We start from the raw sequence: 19,504 nt of genomic DNA on the forward strand, positions 1-19,504 counted from the left end.
GTGGGGAAATGGCCACAATCGTGCTGGTGGGGGAAGATGGCCGAGATTGCGCCTGCATGAGCACAACCATGATCTTGGCCATCTCCCCCCACCAGCACGAGCGCGCCCATGATCGCTCCCCTCTCTCCTAGCCCATCTCCTCCCCCTCCCAGCGCACCGGAATGACAGGTGTGTGCAGGGATGACGGGTGCCATCTTGGTTGTGCTGGGGGGCAGGGAGATGGCCGCGCTCGTGCTCATGGTGTGTGTGTGGGGGAGGGAGATGGCCGTGATCTTTGTTGTTCTTTGTCACTTTGTTTCACATTTTTCTGATTAAAAAAAAGTAGTTACAGAACAGATTAACCTTATTTACATTGAATCTTATGGGGAAATTTAACTTGGCTCACGCCAATTTGGGTCACGACCAGAGTCCTGGAACGGATTAAGTTTGTGAGCCAAAGTGCCACTGTACCAAGATGGTTTAAAGATATAGGTGGGACCATCTCAAGTGTTTCTGCAAGGAAGCAGCAAATATAATTTACACATTTGGCAGCATATGATCAGATCCATATGTCATCTGCTTTTAGCAATCTAGTATCTTACTATAACTGTCTTAGTTGTTTGAAATTTTACATATAATGGCACAGTTGAATGGGTTGCATTCAGCCTCCAGCATCTTCCATCTTGCACTGAGTGTATCCAGTGACCTGGTGGGCTAAAACTGGCAGGGCAGTAGAATGGCAGAGGTAAACCTCACCTTCCCATCTTCCAGTTATTGCATTTTTTCATTAGGCTTTTTTTCTGTCTAGTGATGGCACTACAGAGGGGGAAGACAGCTTGTATCCTGGCCTCTTCAGTCTCTTTCCCTTCCTGCCCATTTGAGCACCTCTTTCCCTCACATTTTGACATTGCTTTTCTGACTGTGGAAGCTAGCCCATGTCGTTCCTTCAGTGATGGCTTTGAAGAGTTAGGACTGATGAAGTTGGATCTCTGATTTCCCTTTCTGAGGTCATAATACTGTATCTGACCTTGGAGTGGGGAATGCCCACTATCCTATGGCCCCTCAACCAATGTCTGGGAGCCATAGGATTGCCACCTAATACAGTGTCCACACGATATTATAATCTGCCATGGGCTATTAATTTAACTCACAGGTTGCAGCACATGTGGAATGTGTATGGCCACTGTTTTGGAAATGCAACCCAAGTTGGGTTCTTGTGACGTGCAAACTCAAGCGCGTAGGCAACCCAAGAGCTAACCCTTCTCATAACCCATGACCTGTTTTAGAGTTATGCATGACATGGCCACTCCCAGAGTCAAAATGCAAGCTGGGCTCCATGGGCATGCCACATCTCTGAACAGGTTCATGGGTTTCCCCCTGCACATGGGAGGGCTTCTTCCATTAGTGAAAAGAATTGGATGCAATAGAGCAGTGGTGGCAAATCCTATGGCATAGAAGCCAAGTCTCCCCAGCATCGGGTAACAGCGCACATAGGGGCCATGTGCATGCTCAGAGTAGCAGCACCAGGAGATGACATCATGAGCCGTGACTCATTAGCCGTGACATGTCTGAGCTTTCACAGCTCAGACATGTCTGAGCTGAACTGAACTAAAACCTCAGTTTTCAGGTTTTGTTGTAGTGTTGGCACTTTGCGATGAATAAGTGGGATTTGGGTTGCAGTTTGGGCACTTGGTCTCTAAAAGGTTCGCCATCACTGCAATAGAGGTTCTTTGTTAGAAAAAGGATCAGGGTGGCAAGTTTCACCAGGTCCTCCTGTAGCCCCAGTATGTACTAGCTCTGATGCTACTGTTAACTTTTCCACAGCCTTCTGGAACAGCCTTTTATAGGAATCAACAAAAATTGCTGCCCTTTCCCCTTCTTCCAGCACAAGCAGAGCTGTGTTAAGCACAAATCTTGGTTGGATCCATTAATAATAGATAATGATTAAAGCACTATTTGCTTTCTTGTAAATGCAGAGTATGCAGAGGAAATTCCCATTATGAAGCAGTTTCTAAAGTCTGACACAAAAAAGATGGAATCACAGGGATTTTTTTCAGAGCAGTTTTCAAAGTCTGTGTAATATTTTGGCAGTTTCATCTAAAATATGTACTTCATGTATGCAAAATTTCCTGTTCATCTTCTCTCAGGAGGCACACTGACAGAGGAACCAAAGACGCCTGTTGATAACTGGTCTGAAGAAGAAGTTTCAGTTTGGTTGTGCACACACAATTTACAAGACCTAGTTGACATTTTCAAAAGGAACAACATTGATGGTAAAGAACTGCTGAGTCTTACAAAAGAGAGCTTGGCAGATGATTTAAAAATTGGTAAGGCTGTTAACAATGACAAAAACCTTCACAATTTCTTTACACTTGTTTGCAGTATGTACAGGCAATGCCCAGGTTACGAACAAGTTCCGTTCCTGAGAAAACAGAAATGTGTCTTTAGGTCAAATTTGTATGCAAGTCAGATTATGCATAGTCAGCCCTCCTCATTCATGGCAGCTAGAGATACAGGACCCCTGTAGTCCACTTTGCATATGAAAGTGGGAAGATAATGAACATCTCTACCCCGCCCCCACCCCACACACACGCCTGAACTCACCAGTGCCGCCTTTTTGCAGCAAGGAAATGCTGGCAAGTTTTCCCTCTCTCGATGAATGGGGCAGGAAGGCATTCTTTGGATTTCTCCCTCTCTACCCTCTTGCTTCCTCCCTCTCTATGGTGATGATGATTTTCTGCAGTAATTTTTAAAAACTAATAGGATTTATGGCAGTTCTTAAGTACAGGTTGTTCATAACTCAGACATTCATAATTTGGGGACTGACTGTATTCTGATTTACTTTGAATATTATGGTTGCAAGATTCTTCCATTTGGTTTTTTCCTGTTTCTTAAGACAGCCATATGACAAAGTTCCCATTATCAAGGGATTTTTAAAAAGCAGTGGAGGTAGCCATATTGAACCATAAGAAAAAAATCCAAGTAGGACAATACCTTTATTAGAGCAACTAAAATGTCATATATTAGGGAAAAGCCTTCTGAGTTCTTCAGAATTCATCCAGCTAGAGTGAAAGGAAATCTAGTTTATCCAGCTAGAGTGAAAGGAAATCTGTATGATAATGAAGCTCTGCAGTCTGCCTTTTGGTGCAGTATCAATAATGTGATGAGTTACATGTTTCCTTAGTCTGGTAATTGTTACTTGATTTTCAACCTGGATCTAGATTTAGTCATATTTAGAGTACCCCCTCCCCCAGTCATGGATGCATAAATCAATGGCAACTTCTGAGAGTGGCAGAGAGGCCAAGAGCAGTGCCTCCAGGAAACCAGATTTCTCTCTCACTAGGCCAGTTTCCAGAGTCAGCCAAGGCAGAATGGTCCAAACCAAGACATCAGACTAAGTTGCATCCACCCTCTTCAGCAGGGATGGTCACATCAATAGAAGAGAATCAGTATCTCTGGTGGTAGTGTAGGCAGAGAAACTCCTGAAGGGAAGCTTCTGGGCAGCAGTGGCAGTTGAAGCTGACACTGGCAGAGGACCTTTCATAGATAATGACAGGAAAGCTTAAGCTCGCTCTGGCTAGTAATGCTCAGAAGAAGGCAACGATAAACCACTTCTTAATATTCTTACCTGGTATCTCCTAAAATGAAACAAGAAATAGCGCTAGAAGATGAGACTAGGAAAAGGAGAGAACAGATTTTTTAACATTCAAACACAGATTCAGCCTTCCACTAAAATGCCACCAGAAGCCAGTTGTCCAGGTATAGGTATACCTATACCTCATTGTAGTCCTTTCCTGGACTTTCTGGAGGCATAAATGGATGTAGCAGCCTTGTATCTTGTAAAAACTCTTGGGGCAGTAGGAAGCCCAGTAGGCAAAACTGAAAACCGGAAGGTCTCTCTTCTGACCTAGAAGTGAAGGGGTTGCATGGGAGAGCATACTGTTGCTACGTGGAAATAAGCACCCTTCAGATCTACTGCTGTGAACCAGTCTCCTTGTTGAAGTTGTGTCAGGTTGCCCTGCAACGTCACTCTCCAGAACTTCTTCAATAGAATGAAAGAATTAAGACCTCTCAGGTACAAGAATGGTCAGACCCTTCCATTTCACTTCAGTACCATGAAATAACGGGAAAAAAGCGCAGGTGAGATTGGGGGACATCGACTGTTCTGTGGCCTTCTTGGCTAGCAGAGAGACTATTTCCGCAAGCAAGGTTGCTGATGGAACCATAGTTCTTATGGTGCCAAGGGGTATGAGAGTGTCTGACCTGATCCTGTAATCTCTGTCCACAGTAGACAGAACTGAGATACCCAAGGTTATTGCTTCCTGGCAAGCAGGAAGAGAGACAAATGGTCCTCACACAAATTGAAGAATAAAAGGGGCTAGCCCAGGGAGATAGTCCACAGTTGGGGTGCCTTTGTCCTTGTCAGTTTTGACTGGGACTGTCTTTCTGCCTTGATAGCAGAGCAAATGTTAAGCTTCTTCCATTAGTGAAGGTCTGTCTACTGGGACTCAAGGCTGGGCCATCAAATGAACTGGGCCAAAGCCATTTATGTGGTCTTAAGGAGGGGGAGGCTGGTAGATCCTCATCTTTCTCATGGTGTTCAGGTCAAATCTATCTACTTGTTCATCCTTGCATCCAAGATCCTTTCCCTATCAAATGCCGGGAGTTTGATATGGGAGTGAACCCCTAAGAGAGATCAGGCGAGTGTAGACAAGCGTGCCTCCACAGTGCTACTGCTCTTATCATAGCCTCTGTGCCATGCTTACATTGGTGCCTTGCAATGTTAATTTGCGTTCTGGAGAGATGTACTGCCTCAGCCTAGAAAATGCTTGTGAGTTTGCTGCTCCGGTAAGTGGTCACACAGAGCTCCTAGCTTCTCCTACAGGAAAGGCTGGAACCTTGCATGGTAGCCTGGTAGTTGGCCACCTTGAGTCTCAAGGCTGAGATAGCTCAGATGTGCCTCCCCAAAGTGTCCCGCATCATACGTCATGGAGTGTCCTCAACATGGCTTTCTGATAGAATTCAGTTTGGGGTGTTGAAAAAGGAAGGCCACATCCTTCTCTGACAACTTGTAAATGCTTTCCAGCCATTTGGGCATTGGTGCCATTGTGGACAGAGCCTCCCAGGATTGCTGGATGAGCTATAGTGGAGTTTAGAGGAAGGGACTGGCAGTGGCTTCAATTCCTCCCTCTGCACGGCATCAGTAAGAGGGTCTAACACTCTTTGGCTGTATATGTTCAGAAAAATGACTTGTAGCGAAGGAGGGCTGGATCAGCATGGTGGCATAGCACTGGAGGCTCTGCGGATCCCTTGAAGTTGGATGGGTTGAGAAATCAGTGCTGGGGGTGTGGAGGCAGAGGTGGTGTTTTCTGGAAAGTTGGTGGCATGAAGAATTGCTCCTGCCTCCTGTAGAGTTTGGGCCAATAGGCAGGTTGTAGGCGAGGCTGTGGTGATGGTACCTCTCCCCCCGCACCCAGGATATAGAACCTACAGTAGGCTGCTGCGATCAAATAGGCAGATCCAATCCGAGATGGGAACAGTCACTTCAGTGGTTGGTCCCAAATGGTTTGGTGTGGAAATGTGCCAGCAATGGAGTGGCTGGTTGGCTTGGAGCCAGAGCTTGGAAGGGGGTTAGATTGGTGGCATATTTCAAATCTCTCCCTCCAATATCAAGGCAGAGATGGATTTGAGCCGTGGCATGGTTCCAGAGCCTCTTGAGTGGACAATTCTGTCGAAACTCTCTTAGCTGCACAATCTTTCCAACAACAGGCTCCATGCACAGAGTCCAAATCTATTTGCACAAACACCATGAGGAAAGGTGACGAAAAGGATTCTGTGAAGCCAACAATCTCTTTATTGCTGATACATATTTCAGGCAACCGATCAGATGACTGTACACATAGACATCAACAGATGGCCAGTATAGAAATCAAATAGACTGCATAATTGAAAGTTGTGAAGGATTTCACATATACCGGCTCAGTCATCAATTCAAACAGAGACTGCAGCCAAGAAGCATTGAGACTTGGAAAGGCAGCAGTGAAGGAACTAGAGAAGAGTATCCAGTGTAAGGATGCCTCACTGGGGACCAAGGCTGAGATCATCCAGACTGTTGTATGCCTGATCACTTTGGGTGTGAAAGTTGACAGTGAAAAATGCTAAAAGAAAAAAAAATGCATTTAAAACATGGTGCTGGAGGAGAGCTTTGCAAGTACCACAGACCACCAGAAAGAAGCAGAACAGATCAAATCAAGCCACAACTTTACCTGGAAACAAAAATGACAAAACTGAAACTGTTTTTACTTGGGCATATCATGAAAAAGCTAAAGAAGATAATAATGCTAGGAAAAATCAAAGGCAGAAGAAGAAAACCAGATGAGAGATGGATCAATTCTGAAAGGAAGCCACAGCCTTACGTTTGCAGGAACTGAGTAGGACTGTTAAGGGCAGGACAATTTGGAGGGTACACATTCATAGGAGATGACTTCATGACACAAACCAATGACAGAGAGCTGATCCATTGAGATCTATGGGCTGAGTCCAGCATCTGCCTTCTATGGATGGAAGGGTTCTGTTCATGGAAGCTGCCACTTTGGGGAGGTTCTCTCTACACATAAATTCAGCCCTTCTGTGTAGCAATATCAGAGAGCTGGAGAGGTGGCAAGGAGAGGACAAGGAAGTATGCTTCTAGTAGTTACTGTGTGTAAAGTTACAGATTAAAAAAATGAGTAGCCATCAGGTGGGATACATACAACAGCTTGAAAGTCATCTTAGGCTGATGTTTGTATTAGAACCAACTGGAATGTCACAAAGTCATGAGCATGCTTTGAACCCTTCCAGAACTATTCTACAGGCTCCGTATTAAGCAAATAGCTTCATGTGGAGAGAAAAGTGTTATAGTAAGTGCTAAAGAAGTCTGTAGTTTAGAGCAGCCTTAAGATGAAGTCCAAGGGAACTTGTACAAACCTCACTGAGATTATCCTCTGCTAAATGCTGGCAAGGTTTCATGCTGCACAATTTCTTATTTGAAGTTTGGGATACAAAACATTTAAAATATTTCATACTTCAGAAAATTGAATATCATTCTGTGCTAATAGCATGTGTCAGTATTTGAATGTCAGAGCCTAGCCAGAGCATGACTTTGCTTGTGTGCATGCTTGTACTTCTCGTTGTCTTCTTTCACAGCTTGGACAATGGAATACATGTGTAAGCTTATAGAAATCAATGAACTTAAAATGTGCCTGACCCTCTGGGATAGGGCTGTTACTATCCTTTTTCAAAATGAACTGGATTTAAGGATCCTTTTGCCTGGTGAAGTGGCTGTCTGCTCTCACTGGAGAGGCAGCAGCCGTGCTCATGGTGGGGCCCTACCACAAGCAACTACTTCACTGAGGAGTGAAGGCCAAGGCAGTCGCCTTGGGCAGCGGCTGAACAGTGCCTGTTTGGTGACTGTTTGGGTGCTGGGCTTTGGCAGGGGAAGAGAAGAGTTGCACAGTAGTTGCAATCGACTGCCATAGAGCTGGAGCAGCTTGTTTTTTTTCGTGCTTTTGTCATACTCATTTTAATTATGCTTCTGTGTAGTTTTGGGGATCAACGGGTACCCCAATTACCAGGGTCACAGGTAGGGTGCGGTATGGCAGTGGGGGATTAACAAACCAGCCAAGGAAGAGGGCTAGATACCTCACAGCTATCCCCTCTTCTGGTTCTTCCACCTACCGGATGATTCCTGGAAGCCTTACCACCTTGCCCTCAGCTCTGGTGCTGCTGCTGAATGGCAGGTCAGCCCAAAATAAGAAGACCTCCCTCATTCATGACTTGACTATGGATGAAGGGGCTGACCTGGCTTGTATCACTGAGACCTGGGTGGGTAATCTGGGAAGGGTCACCCTTTCAGCTGTGGCTCCTGGGCATTCCATACAGCACCAGCATCAACTTGAGGGCTGGGGAAGCGGGGAGGCCATGGCCTATAGGAATACAATCTCCTCCTCGGGACAGGTCTTGAGCTCTTGTATCTTGTGCTGGGTGCTTGAAACAGATTAGGGATTCTGCTGGTGGACTGCCCACCCCACTGCCCATCAGGTTCCCTGCTTGAGGTAATGGAGGTGGTCTTGAATCTGGTGTTGAGGATCCCCAGTATGATGGTTCTGGAGGATCTCGACCTCCATGCCAGGAATGCTTTATCTGGGGCTGCCATGACAACCATGGCTGTCTTAACATGTTATAAGCCTAACACATGTGAAAGGACACTCCTGATCGGCTTTTCTTTACTGGGCAGGAGGATAGTGATATTGGAGTGCAGCGGTTTAACATCAATTCCCTTGTCATGGTGAGATCCCTTCCTATTGAGGTTTAGACTTTGAGCTTCAGTAACTGAAGCCTGAGGATGTGGACAAGGTGCTTGATCAAGTCTGACCTGTGTGCTTGACCCTTGCTTGTCATGGCTTATTACAAGAATTAAGGAAGGGATTTGTAGCTTGGCCCAGGAGCCTGTACATGCTTCCTTGAGAGAGGGAGTGGTGCCAGTCTCCTTAGAAAGGTTGGAATTAAGCTACTCCTGGAAAAACCTATCCTATAGTTAACAACTATAGGCATGTGGCCAGCATTCCATTCCTGGGCAAGGAACGGAATGCTTGAGCAGGTGGTGGCTGAACAGCTCCAGACACTCTTGAATGAAACAGATTATCTAGCTCCATTTCAATCAGGACTGATTTTAGAACTGAAACAGGCTTGGTCATCCTGTGGGATGACCTTTGCCAGGAGAAAGACAAGGGCATTGCAATTCTGTTGATTTGCCTGGACTGCTCAGCAGCTTTCAATACCATTGACCTTGGTAACCTTGCAGATAGACTGACTGGGCTATGAGTAGGAGGTATGGCATTGCAGTGGCTCTGCTCCTGCTTGACCAGCCAATTCCCAAACATGGTGCTGGAAGATTATTCTTCAACGCCATGGCAGTGCTGTTAGTGGGTGGTTCGTCTGTCCAGTTGGGCGGTATTCAACCTATTCTGGATGAGGTTGCACTCTCCCTAAAGGACCAGGTTTGTAGTTTGGGGGTGCTCCTGGATCCAGAACTGGCACTTGAAACACTAGTGAACTCATGGTATGGAGCACCTTTTATCAGCTTAAGCTGATACACAACCTATAACCCTATTTGGACAGACAGAGCCTAGCTCCAGTAATCCATGTTCTAGTAACCTCTCATTAGGTTTATGTGGGGTGCCTTTGAAAATGATCTGGAGACTTCAACTGATCCAAAAGAGGGCAGCAAGATTGTAAATGGGAACTGGCTTGCGAGAACATATTACCCAATCCCCTTCCAGCTGCTCTGGCTGCCAGTTGAAGTCTGGGTCCAATTCAAAGTGCTAGTATTAACATTCAAAATCCAAACCAGCTTAGTGTCAGGTTACCTGAAGGAACACCTTGTTCTATAGGTGCCCTGGACCGTAGGTCATCTTTGGAGGTTCTTTAGAAACCCTTTCCAAAGTAAATAAATAGAGTGGCTACCAGGGGAAAGGGCCTTTTTTGGCTGTGGCACCTTGGCTATGGAATGAGCTCCCCAAAGAGGTGTTCCTGGTGCCTACTCTCTATTCTTTTCAGTGCTGGGTAAAACCTTTTTATTTTCCCAATATTTTAACAGTTAACTTTTTAACTTTAGTTTTAATATTATATTTTATCCTATACTGCTAGTATACCTCTGTCTTAGTTTGGTTGCAAATGCTGTCGTTTTATTGTCATATGGTTTTTTTCTCTTTCTTGTTTGTGTATTTTTAACTTTTGTTAACCTTCCAGAGAACTTCAGCTATAGGAGGGTATAAAAATGAAATAAAGTTTGCAAGCGCAGAACACACACTCTTCTGTCATTGCTTTCTGGGAATTGCTTTGTTTCTGTCCTCTTACGTTAGTTTTCTCTTCTCCCAGAAGCATTTAATTGAAGAGAGGGTGACCAGCAGGTGGCATTTCATTAGCCTGTTTGATTGTTTTTGACACCTCTTAGAAAGATGACTTTATTACCATGCAAATAGAACTAGCTTATTTTCCAAACTAATTGCCATGTAAGATGAACAACAGTGAAATTAGGACAGCAAAGCAAAGTACAGGATTTTGCATTCACTCATAGTCATGGCCATTACACAATAGGATTAAGAAAGGCTAATATAGCCACACTGGCTGCGGGCATTGCCGCCACCCCCAGTTACAACTGTTTCTGAAACATCACCAGGCTCTCAGGTGCTCCATAAACATTGGTCATGACCAGTCCTCTTTTGTGTTTAGTCTGCCTTTGAACAATCAGGTATCAGCCAATATAGTTGCAGGTCACTGAAGTAATTTGGGAACTAATTCAAGCTTCACGGGCAAGAATGCTATCTGAATTCTAAACAACAGTCTGTGCCACAGACTGAACATTTATCTTTAACTTTAGATGTCTTGGTGCTTATATTAACGTGGACAATATGTGTATTCCTTTCTAGAATCCTTAGGTCTCCGCAGTAAAGTGTTGCGAAAAATCAGTGAGCTGAGGACTGAAATGAACTCTGCCTGTGTCGGTATCCCTGATGAATTTCTGTGCCCCATAACAAGGGAGCTTATGAAGGAGCCAGTCATTGCAGCAGGTAGGTGTGCATAAAAATACATACTAGTTGTATTTTTATTCTGTAAATGTAATAGAAAATCTGTGCATAGGCCTAGCATTCAGTTGATTGACACCTTTGCTAGAAGCAGCAAGGGTCTGTCTTCATCTTCTGTTGTACAATCAAGCCCTGCCTACATACGGCAAGGCTTTGTGTGAAGGCATCCTGTACTGGATGCCCAAGCTTGAGGATGTACAGTGGTACCTTGGCTCATGAACTTAATCCGTTCCAGGACTCTGGTCATGACTCAAATTGGTCATGAGCCAAGTCAAATTTCCCCATAAGGTTCAATGTAAATAAGGTTATTCCATTCTGTAACTATTTTTTTTTTAAATCACAAAAATTTGAAGCTGGTGCGCTGAGGGGGGGAGACAGGCATGATCGCGGGCGCACTCAGGGGAGAGGCAGACGCACTCGGGGGGGAGACGGGTGTGATTGCTGGTGCATTAAGTGGGGAGGCAGGCGCGATCGTGGGCCTGCTTGGAGGAGAGGCAGGCGCGAACGCTGGCGGGCTGGGGGGAGGTGGGTGCGATTGTGGGGGCTGGGGTGAGGCAATCGCGGGCACACTGGGGAGGGAGGCGGGTGTGATTGTGGGTGTGCTCGGGGGGGGGGGAGGCAGGTGCAATTGCAATCGTTACTTGCAGAGTTCACGACCCGAGGCAAAATTTTTCAGACATTTCTGTTTGTGACCTGATTTGGTTGTGAACTGAGACGTTTGTGAGCCGAGGTACCACTGAAGTTCCCAGTGCTGCTTTAGGAACACTGCTCCACACCGAAATACAAAGTCTCCATTGGTGCTACCCAGTTTGGCTAATACCGCACCTCTCCATCAATCTTGTAATACAGGTGGGAGTGTTGGGCAATTTTGCATGTATTCTATACCCAGTTATCAGGACTGAAGCCTACATTGAAGAAGGCACATTGTGCAGATATTTACCCACAGGATTCATGAAAACAATGTAAAACACATTAAATTGAAATAACACAAGGAGCTGAGATGGTCCACACCTGGAGACAGATGGAATCCGCTGGATTTTGAATGCTTTGGGAGATCTTTGAATGCTCTGATTGGAGCATCTGTTGCAGCCCTGATTTCACTGTGGAATTGCGAGAGCCACAGGGCCACAGTTATGAGCACTCCTGTTCTGGCTTGCGCGACCTGGCAAGGCTTGGACATGGCTGCATCACTTTATTTCACCTCTTGCCCTTAGGATTTTCCTGCTAGTAGAGTTTGAAGAAGGGCCTCAACATTTGGCACCAATCCTGTCGTCTGAGGTAAATGCAGGCGGTGACCAGTGATAAGGCCTCTTGTTGGAATTGGCCTTTAGAATTTCCCCACTAGGAAAATACCTCCTTAGATTGCTCAATTTTTGTCCTGTGCTGGAATGCTGCTGCTTTGCGTTCCTTAATGTGTTTCCTTTATTTCTTATAAACTCTGACTTAAGATCAGCTAAGAAATGTTTTCAGTAATAATTTCCACTGAAAATAGAACACAGAACGCTATCATAGACAACTTTATTATGTTGTGCCAGTCTGTAGCCTGAAGGGCCTGATCACGCCTCATCTTGGAAGCTAAGCAGGGTCAGGCCTGGTTGGAATCTGGATGGGGGACTTCAATGTTGTGAACCACCCAGAGAGCTTCGGCTATGGGTGGTATAGAAATATAATTAATAATAATAAGAAAGCCTCTACAAGTATTATTAAGGCAAGTCCTTCAGTCTGCCTATCACACATGGCAACAGTTGTCGTTTGCAGAATTCCAAGTAATTTATTAACTCCCCAATTACTTTCCTCACATACAAGCCATAAAAGATAATGTAATACCTTGAAACTTCCTTGAGTTCTGCCATTGTTCCATTAGCTCTGTATCGTTCATGGACCAGCAGCAGCATGCTTTCATTTTAAACAGGAGTATTTGCAGCCTGACATTGCAAGGCTGGTAAGAGGTAGCTGCCATGTAAAGCACATGCCCTGCCACCAAGATACTGCCCTGCCCAAGTTGTATGACAAGATCATCAGACACTTATTATTTCAAGGGACCTGCCAGACAGAAGAGAAGGTATCAAGGAGGACAGAAACAGAAGGAAGCAAAGCTGGCAAAGTGTGGAAAAACTGATTCACTGACAGCTAGGCATTCAGGTCCTGAGTTGGTGTTGCTCGTTTACTCAAACTGATTCAGGATCCTACAACTCTGGAGCAGCTGGAGTAGGAGGACAGCTCAGAGAATCTGGTGTGCTACTTAGCTTGAGCAAAAGCCCTTTCTGCTAAAGTGAAGACACCTTTGGGTGCATGCTGCTGAGATTAATTTCTTCATCTTATTTCAAAAGGAAGATAGTGAAGGCAAACATGTGATTGTCAAGGGCTTTGTAAATCACTGAAGAAGTATTTTCATGCTTCTGTACAAAGTGTATGTGATTTAAGCAGAAGCAAGCAGTGGTTTTTACAAAAACTTGCAACGCAAATATTTTTCTTTTAAGCTGTTCTGACAGTTGTTAAAATGCAGCTTGTCCATTGCTATTTTCTACCTATTCACCTGTTTTATACATGAAAAGCAATGGACAGAAGGGCCCTTGCATAGCAGCTCTGCTCTGCCCCTTGATAGCTTTGTGATGAACTTTTAGAAACTAATTTTATAATATTAATATTTAAATAATAGGCACACTGAGAATCCTAGCATTCATTAAATAACTGCTTGGGAAAGGTGTGGGTGGGTGTATTTATCCACCACTGCTGTCTATCACCTTCTGAGTCTATGACTTTAAATTTCATAGAAATTATTTTTTTCCACCTGAGAAAAATAATTATATTGTTATGATAAATGCAGTTGTAAGCTAAGGTTCAGGGAATATTTGTTGCCTAGTTATCGATCTATCTATGGTTACCTGAAGGAGCGCTTACATCCATATATGCCCAGCCGCCCCCCTGAGATCGGCAGGAGAGGCCCTTCTCCGGGAACCCTCCGTGAAAGAAATCAGGAGGGTGGGTACTCGGAGGAGGGCTTTCTCTGTGGTGGCGCCCAATCTATGGAATGCGCTCCCCAGAGAGGTCCGCCTGGCGCCGTCGTTATTTGGTGTTCGGCGCCAGGTGAAGACCTTTTTATTTAAGCAGCATTTTAACTGTTACTATTATTGAATTTTATCTGGCCAGGGCGGCTTATTTTATATTGTATGTATTTTATTTTAATGTTTATATTTTTAATTATAATTATTTAACTAATTGTTATAAGCCGCCCCGAGGCTTTGGCGAATGGGGCGGCATAAAAATGTTTAAATAAATAAATAAATAAATATCTTCAAATGTATATTTCTACAGCATGTCTACAGTGTTGCAGAGTACCATATGCAAATAATCTGTCCCTAGTCTGAGGCACTTGCTGTCCAGCAATAGAGACAATAGAGGGACACATTGATAAGAGGAGTTGGGGCCCTCTCCGCATTACTTTTACAGTGTGGCTTCGATATGGTATAGAGCTCTGATTGGCCATAGCTCCCTGCTGGATGCATACATGTGAGCAAACTCAGGCTTGCTTCTAAAGTGTGAAGTAACCCTGGAAAGAGAGCATAGGCATACATATGTGAATCAAAATAAATGTTTATTCTGCACCATGTTAGAAGTAGCTGTTTTATACAGCATAAAGTCACTGAGTATATTGTTCCAGGATGATACTATTGCAGCTTGCACCAATGATACCTAGCTCCATTGTGTAAGATTCTTTTAACTGAAGAAACAGCATCTTGACTTTGGCATCTAAAGCATATGTATATTCCTTCTAAACTATCTACATATCATTTTATGTTTTTCCCCTATAGAAAAGTGCATTTAAAGAAGGAAAATAGTACCATTATTAAAATACTATTAAACTGTTTATGTATATGTCTTCTACAGGGGTTTTTACTGATTTGCTAGCACCGAGAGAAACTGTGGTGATCTTACCATCTGTCAAATACATGCTGTAGCTTTTGGACCATCAATGCACCCACCCCCTAAAAAGCACTAACAAAAACAATCCCAGATCCCGAGGGTTTACCTTCCATGCATAGTACTAGTTCTTTGTTTGAACTAGTTACTTGTCATGGAACAACCTAGTCAAAATTTCTAGCTTTTTCAGGGTGAATGAGTGCTATTATTGGACTCAAAAATGGTTTCTTCCCGAACTATAATGTTTTCTGTTTGGAGGTCTAATAGGTTGCTGCATTGAGTCAGCCTGTTAAGACTTTTCCTGTCTGAATGGAAGTAAACTTGATGCATGTCATTTTGTTCTTCATTATTTTAAAGTGCTGTACACTAAGACATTGCTGCAATGTGGTGTACTGTTCAGATATTTTTTTAATAATGCAGTGTCTTAAAAGTGTGGTAGTACAAAAAATTGAGCTGATATCCCTGCATTCAGTGAAGTTTGTAATTCTCTCTTTAGATGGCTATTCCTATGAGAAGCAAGCAATGGAAAATTGGATCGTTAAGAAAAGGCATTCCAGTCCCATGACAAATCTCCCTCTTCAGAAACTTGTACTTATCCCAAACAGAAGTCTGAAAATGGCTATCAATCGCTGGTTAGAAACTCACCCAAAATACAATGAGCAGCTATCATCCTAAATATTTTTTTCAAATAGCAAAGAAGTTGAAGTAGGTAAATAAATTCAGTTATGAACTTGGTGCTAGTACCTTTCTTTTACTTACGTTAGCACTGTGTACATGGTGAGAACTGTATAATTTTAAGTACCTTTGAATTTGAATTTTAAAAAATTCAGATATCAATATACTTACGTAATTGCTATATTTGTTAAACTCATGTCTGAGTTTTACTGAATCATCTGAAGGCTGCAACCTATGTATTACCATCGAAATTGCCAAGGCTTGCTTCTGTGAACAACAGACATGCACAGGACTGCACTATGCCTCAGTCATTTGTAAGAACTTAAGAAATGCTGGATCATGCTTAGTACCAATGGAAAGTTCACTCATGTTTGCATTGCATTGAACAATTAAGTACCTTGACATTTGCATACCTAATGGGGAATTGTGGAAGGTTTTTTTTTTTTTTTTTAAAGATTGCCTTCCATAGAGACTTGTGCAAGTTAGTCATTATTGGAAAAACATGTATGCTTTAACAGTGAAATTTTGAGGACAAGAGAGAGGATGTTCACATCCTTTACAATTAGGCATATTGAGCCAAGTAGGACTTTCATTTATCGAATTCAGGCTGCAATGCTATAGCCACAATACTATCTCAGTGACCTCAGTGAGATTTACTCCTGAGCATGCACTCTTTGATTCTATGTGGTAGGGGATACCAGTGAGCAGTGAATCTCAGGATTCCTCTGGCTAGGAGCCCACTGACGTGCTTCTTTGTTACATTTGTTCCACAGGGCTACTTACTGATTTGACATTAGTGAGAGAGATTAGGTGGTGAATCAATATTTGACAGAGCATGGTCAAGGAACTAAATGACACACTTCTACACTACACTATGTGGAGAGATTAAATTAAATGAACACATCATCACCAATACTATTTCATGCCACTGTGGGGGCTTAATGATGCATGGATGGAAGATGCAACAAGCAATTCAGAGCAATTCTAACAACCAAGGGAAGTCAAAGCAACTAGCAAACCAAGGAGCTGATCATTAAATAGCGAATGACGTACCAGATGTATGTCATGAATTTGCTCACTTGAGCTCAAACAGTATTTTGTACAAACAGGAAGGTTTGTATAGCCCTCATTTTGAACTAACTCGGACTATAAAGTTGCATTGGATTTACCTTTTCAAGAGTTGTATCAGTACAAAATGTATAGCACTCAAAAAGAAACTATATTAATAATCTTTTTATTTCATATGGGAAAAATACAGTAGCTGTGCAAAAAATAGATCTACAGAACGAGAGAATAAAATAAGATTGTACAAATACCAAGATAAACAATAAATAAGCAAGAGAATAACAATTCCTTTCAAAATTGAAAATCCTTTATGGATTTTTTTTAAAAATCGTGCGAGAATGCTGTTATAATGTACACACATATTGTACACATGGGAATAATGGTTAAAGGGCAACAGAATACTCCAGCTTATATGACAACCCCAACCTTTATTATGTACAGGAATGTCCTCCCAAACTAGCCATCGCAAAAACCTCCTTGTCGTTTAAAAAAGCATTTCCCAACTGAAAAACTGGGGAAGTATCAGATGTTCCTAGAAAAGCAAATTACCCTACTTGTCCTTCAGTTGTTCACTGGGGTTCTGTGAAAACACTAGCAAGACTAACATTCCTCTGCTTTCTTCTCCATCCTGTACTGACTTTGCACCTCAAGAGGTGTTTAGATAAACTATGTAAAGTGCTGTTTATATGATGTTAACATGTCATAATATTACTCAGTGCAATTAACCAGGATGTTGAACAAAATGCATGCAAAGTCCTGTGTAATTTTCTCCCTGCCTTGCAATAGTTAAAGCCAACCTCAGTCACATGATGGCTACTCAAACAATTTGCACAAAGGTGATGGATTTCCTGAAATTACACCTGCATCGTTATTAACTCGGAAGAGTAGTACGAAATCTTCCCGATAAGAAAACATTCATGGACAGAGCTAGATGTTCTGTGGTTCCCACCAAAAATCTTGCTTGAATTAATACATTTTAAACAATAATATACATGGCTGTACAAAGTAAATTTACAGTGCAATCCAATATATGTTTACTCAGAAGTCACTGTGTTCAGTGGGATTTACTCCCAAGTAAGTGTGCACAGGAATACAGCCTTGTTTACCTTTTTCAAATCAGGCACACCTATTTAAATCTTCTCTTCCAAAGCTTAACATGAATGATGGAATGCTTCCACTGCATCAGCAAATAACTAAGTAGTGGCCATCCATCTCTTGATTAATACTAGTGGTCATCCTGGACAGCCTGATTAATGTTTGGAAAGTGGCAAGATGGATCAGGTCTTTGTTATATACTCCCTAGAGATTAATATCACTAACTTATATATCTCTATGCACTAAGTTTTATAACCAAGGAAACATGGTTCATCCCTATTAGTAGCTTTTGATAAAACAGCTAGTATTAATCACACATTTGATTCTACAAAAGATCGCTTTGGCTTTGTAGAAGTGATGTGACTTGAATGGATGTCTTTGCTAAGCTGAGAATGTTGTTTAGAGAGAACTTCCTGATACAAATGAGCCACTGGCTTAGCTAACCTGCTGTCTTGTGGGCTAGCAGATGCTTGGCACTTTAATTCTTCAAGTTCCTTAGACTGAGTTCCATTCTGGATACTCTCTCCCGGCATCACAAGGGAAGAAGAAGAGCAAGTTGCACCCTGCGTGCCAGAGATGTTTGACTGTTTGGCAGAGAACTGCTCAGAATTCAAGGACAGAGCTGCCCCAGCACTTTTGAGAAATCCTTCTGTAGCTTGGCCGTGCCAACTGCGATTTGATGGGTTTATCTGCTGCTGCTGGAACCGTACAGTTTTATCCATAATCCCCATGAAGGGAGTATTGCGAGGCCGGTGTTCTGCTGATCCACTCTGATTTTGGCTAGTCTTGGTTTCCTTCAGTCGCATGTCTGGACCTTGTCCCTTTACAGACTCAGAGAAGCTACTGCTTGAAGACAAGCTGCTTGTGGAACTGGACGGCACCATGCTGGCAGAAAGTGGGCCAGAACAGAGAGAACTTTGCTGCCTTAATTCACCAGTGCCTTGAGAAAGAGATGGGCTTGTTTTTTCCATGGTTGGAGGCGTGTGAACAGCTAGCCTCTCATGTGTTTTGGACTTACTCATAAAAGCGTGAGAAGATCCCCTTTCACTGTGTTGCAAGTAGGGAGCCTGGATAGTAGTCAGTCTTTCGCTGAATAATGCAGAGCTACTGCCTACAGTAATGCTTGCTGAGAGTGTGCCTGCCCCATCCAAATGTTGGCCTTTGTTGTTGCTTGGGTTCATTGGGTGTCTGGAGGGCACAGGGCTCGGAGGAAGATACTGAAGGGGCTGAGTCTTTGTGCCAGACTGAACAGATCCAGTTCTTGGCCCTGACTGGACAGAATTCAGATGCTGGTTTGTTTTTACGATCTGGGCTTGTTTTGTAGGTTGCATGGTTAAACCAGGCTCTCGCAGATATCTACTGCCTGCTCTGTTTGGGGGGGATACAGATCTAAATTTCTGCTGACTGCCTTCTTGAGGGTTTCTGTTGCAAGATGAAGCACCCTGAGAAAGCGGAGGCCTCGGCTCACATAAACCAGACTCATCTTCATGCAAAAATTCTTCTTCTTCTATCTCTTCCAGGCTGAAGTGATCCTGCACAAGAGCATCCCTCTCATTGTCAGAGTCATTGCTCTGTGGTGCCGGCTGAGGACATGGCTGCTTTTGTTGCTGTGTTCTCTGGAGCTGCTTGCACTCCTCTTCTACTCGAGCTAGTAACCTCTTTATTTCTTGGTTACCAGGGCACAACTTTATGGCTTCTCGCAGATCACAGAGGGCTGCGTTAAACTGCCTGAAGAAGGGAAAATGAGTGAAATAAATCTGGCACATTAACAATTGAACGGGTACATACCAACAGGCCAGTGTGGTAGCATGTTACATGTTGCTACATATCGCGTGTGCCTTTCTATCGGTCCCAAAGATCCTTAAAAGATACAATTCAGACAGCTTAGGAGACCAGGCACAGGGAGGCTTGGCTCAGATGATGCCGCATCCCACTGCCATGAAAATGCAAGCCCCGGCCCAGGATTGCGCTCCCACTCCAAGAGATCGAGCACCTGCACAGCCACAATCGCAATAGGGTAAGAAGTTACACATAACAATGTCTAAATTTTTAGCAGAGGTGAAAGCTTGCACCTACATGACCTTCTCCCACCATTTGCCTTCTTTTCTCTTAGCAAACTATACTAAGCCAAAGGGAGAAGGAGA

At 43.4% G+C, this 19,504-nt stretch overlaps 2 protein-coding genes across 6 annotated transcripts in view; one reads left to right on the forward strand and one right to left on the reverse strand.

The window, feature by feature from the left end:
• The first annotated feature begins 2,054 nt into the window (after positions 1–2,054).
• On the forward strand, positions 2,055–16,437 carry LOC123024451 (WD repeat, SAM and U-box domain-containing protein 1-like). Of its 3 annotated transcripts, none has more exons than XR_006414930.1 (4): positions 2,055–2,306; positions 10,449–10,589; positions 11,819–11,882; positions 15,022–15,114. XR_006414930.1 is itself a non-coding variant. In XM_044432163.1 (4 exons), the coding sequence occupies exons 1-3, from the start codon at positions 2,084–2,086 to the stop codon at positions 15,198–15,200; spliced, it is 543 nt and encodes a 180-aa protein (XP_044288098.1). In that variant the 5' UTR covers positions 2,055–2,083; the 3' UTR covers positions 15,201–15,234; positions 15,974–16,437. The 3 variants fall into 3 exon arrangements, 2 of the variants coding, with proteins under 2 accessions (XP_044288098.1, XP_044288096.1); XM_044432163.1 differs by lacking the exon at positions 11,819–11,882 and adding an exon at positions 15,974–16,437 and having other exon boundaries at positions 15,022–15,234; XM_044432161.1 differs by lacking the exon at positions 11,819–11,882 and having other exon boundaries at positions 15,022–15,260.
• Positions 16,419–19,504, reverse strand: part of LOC123024450 (protein TANC1-like) — an 81,190-nt gene continuing 78,104 nt past the window's right edge. For all 3 annotated transcript variants that reach the window (XM_044432160.1, XM_044432159.1, XM_044432158.1), the window contains one exon: positions 16,419–19,088. In XM_044432160.1, the coding sequence (XP_044288095.1) occupies positions 17,672–19,088 (1,417 nt within the window). In that variant the 3' untranslated portion in view covers positions 16,419–17,671. The remainder of the gene's footprint in view (positions 19,089–19,504) is intronic.

The sequence above is a fragment of the Varanus komodoensis genome, unplaced genomic scaffold, assembly GCF_004798865.1.
Source record: "Varanus komodoensis strain SLA01 unplaced genomic scaffold, ASM479886v1 scaffold230, whole genome shotgun sequence".
NCBI lineage: Eukaryota > Metazoa > Chordata > Lepidosauria > Squamata > Varanidae > Varanus > Varanus komodoensis.

Coding starts and splice junctions, on each gene's coding strand:
- LOC123024451 (XM_044432163.1), top strand. CDS start 2,084: ATGTACTTCATGTATGCAAAATTTCCTGTTCATCTTCTCTCAGGAGGC. Junction 2,307..10,448: donor GGCAGATGATTTAAAAATTG/GTAAGGCTGTTA, acceptor ATTCCTTTCTAG/AATCCTTAGGTCTCCGCAGT. Junction 10,590..15,021: donor GGAGCCAGTCATTGCAGCAG/GTAGGTGTGCAT, acceptor TTCTCTCTTTAG/ATGGCTATTCCTATGAGAAG.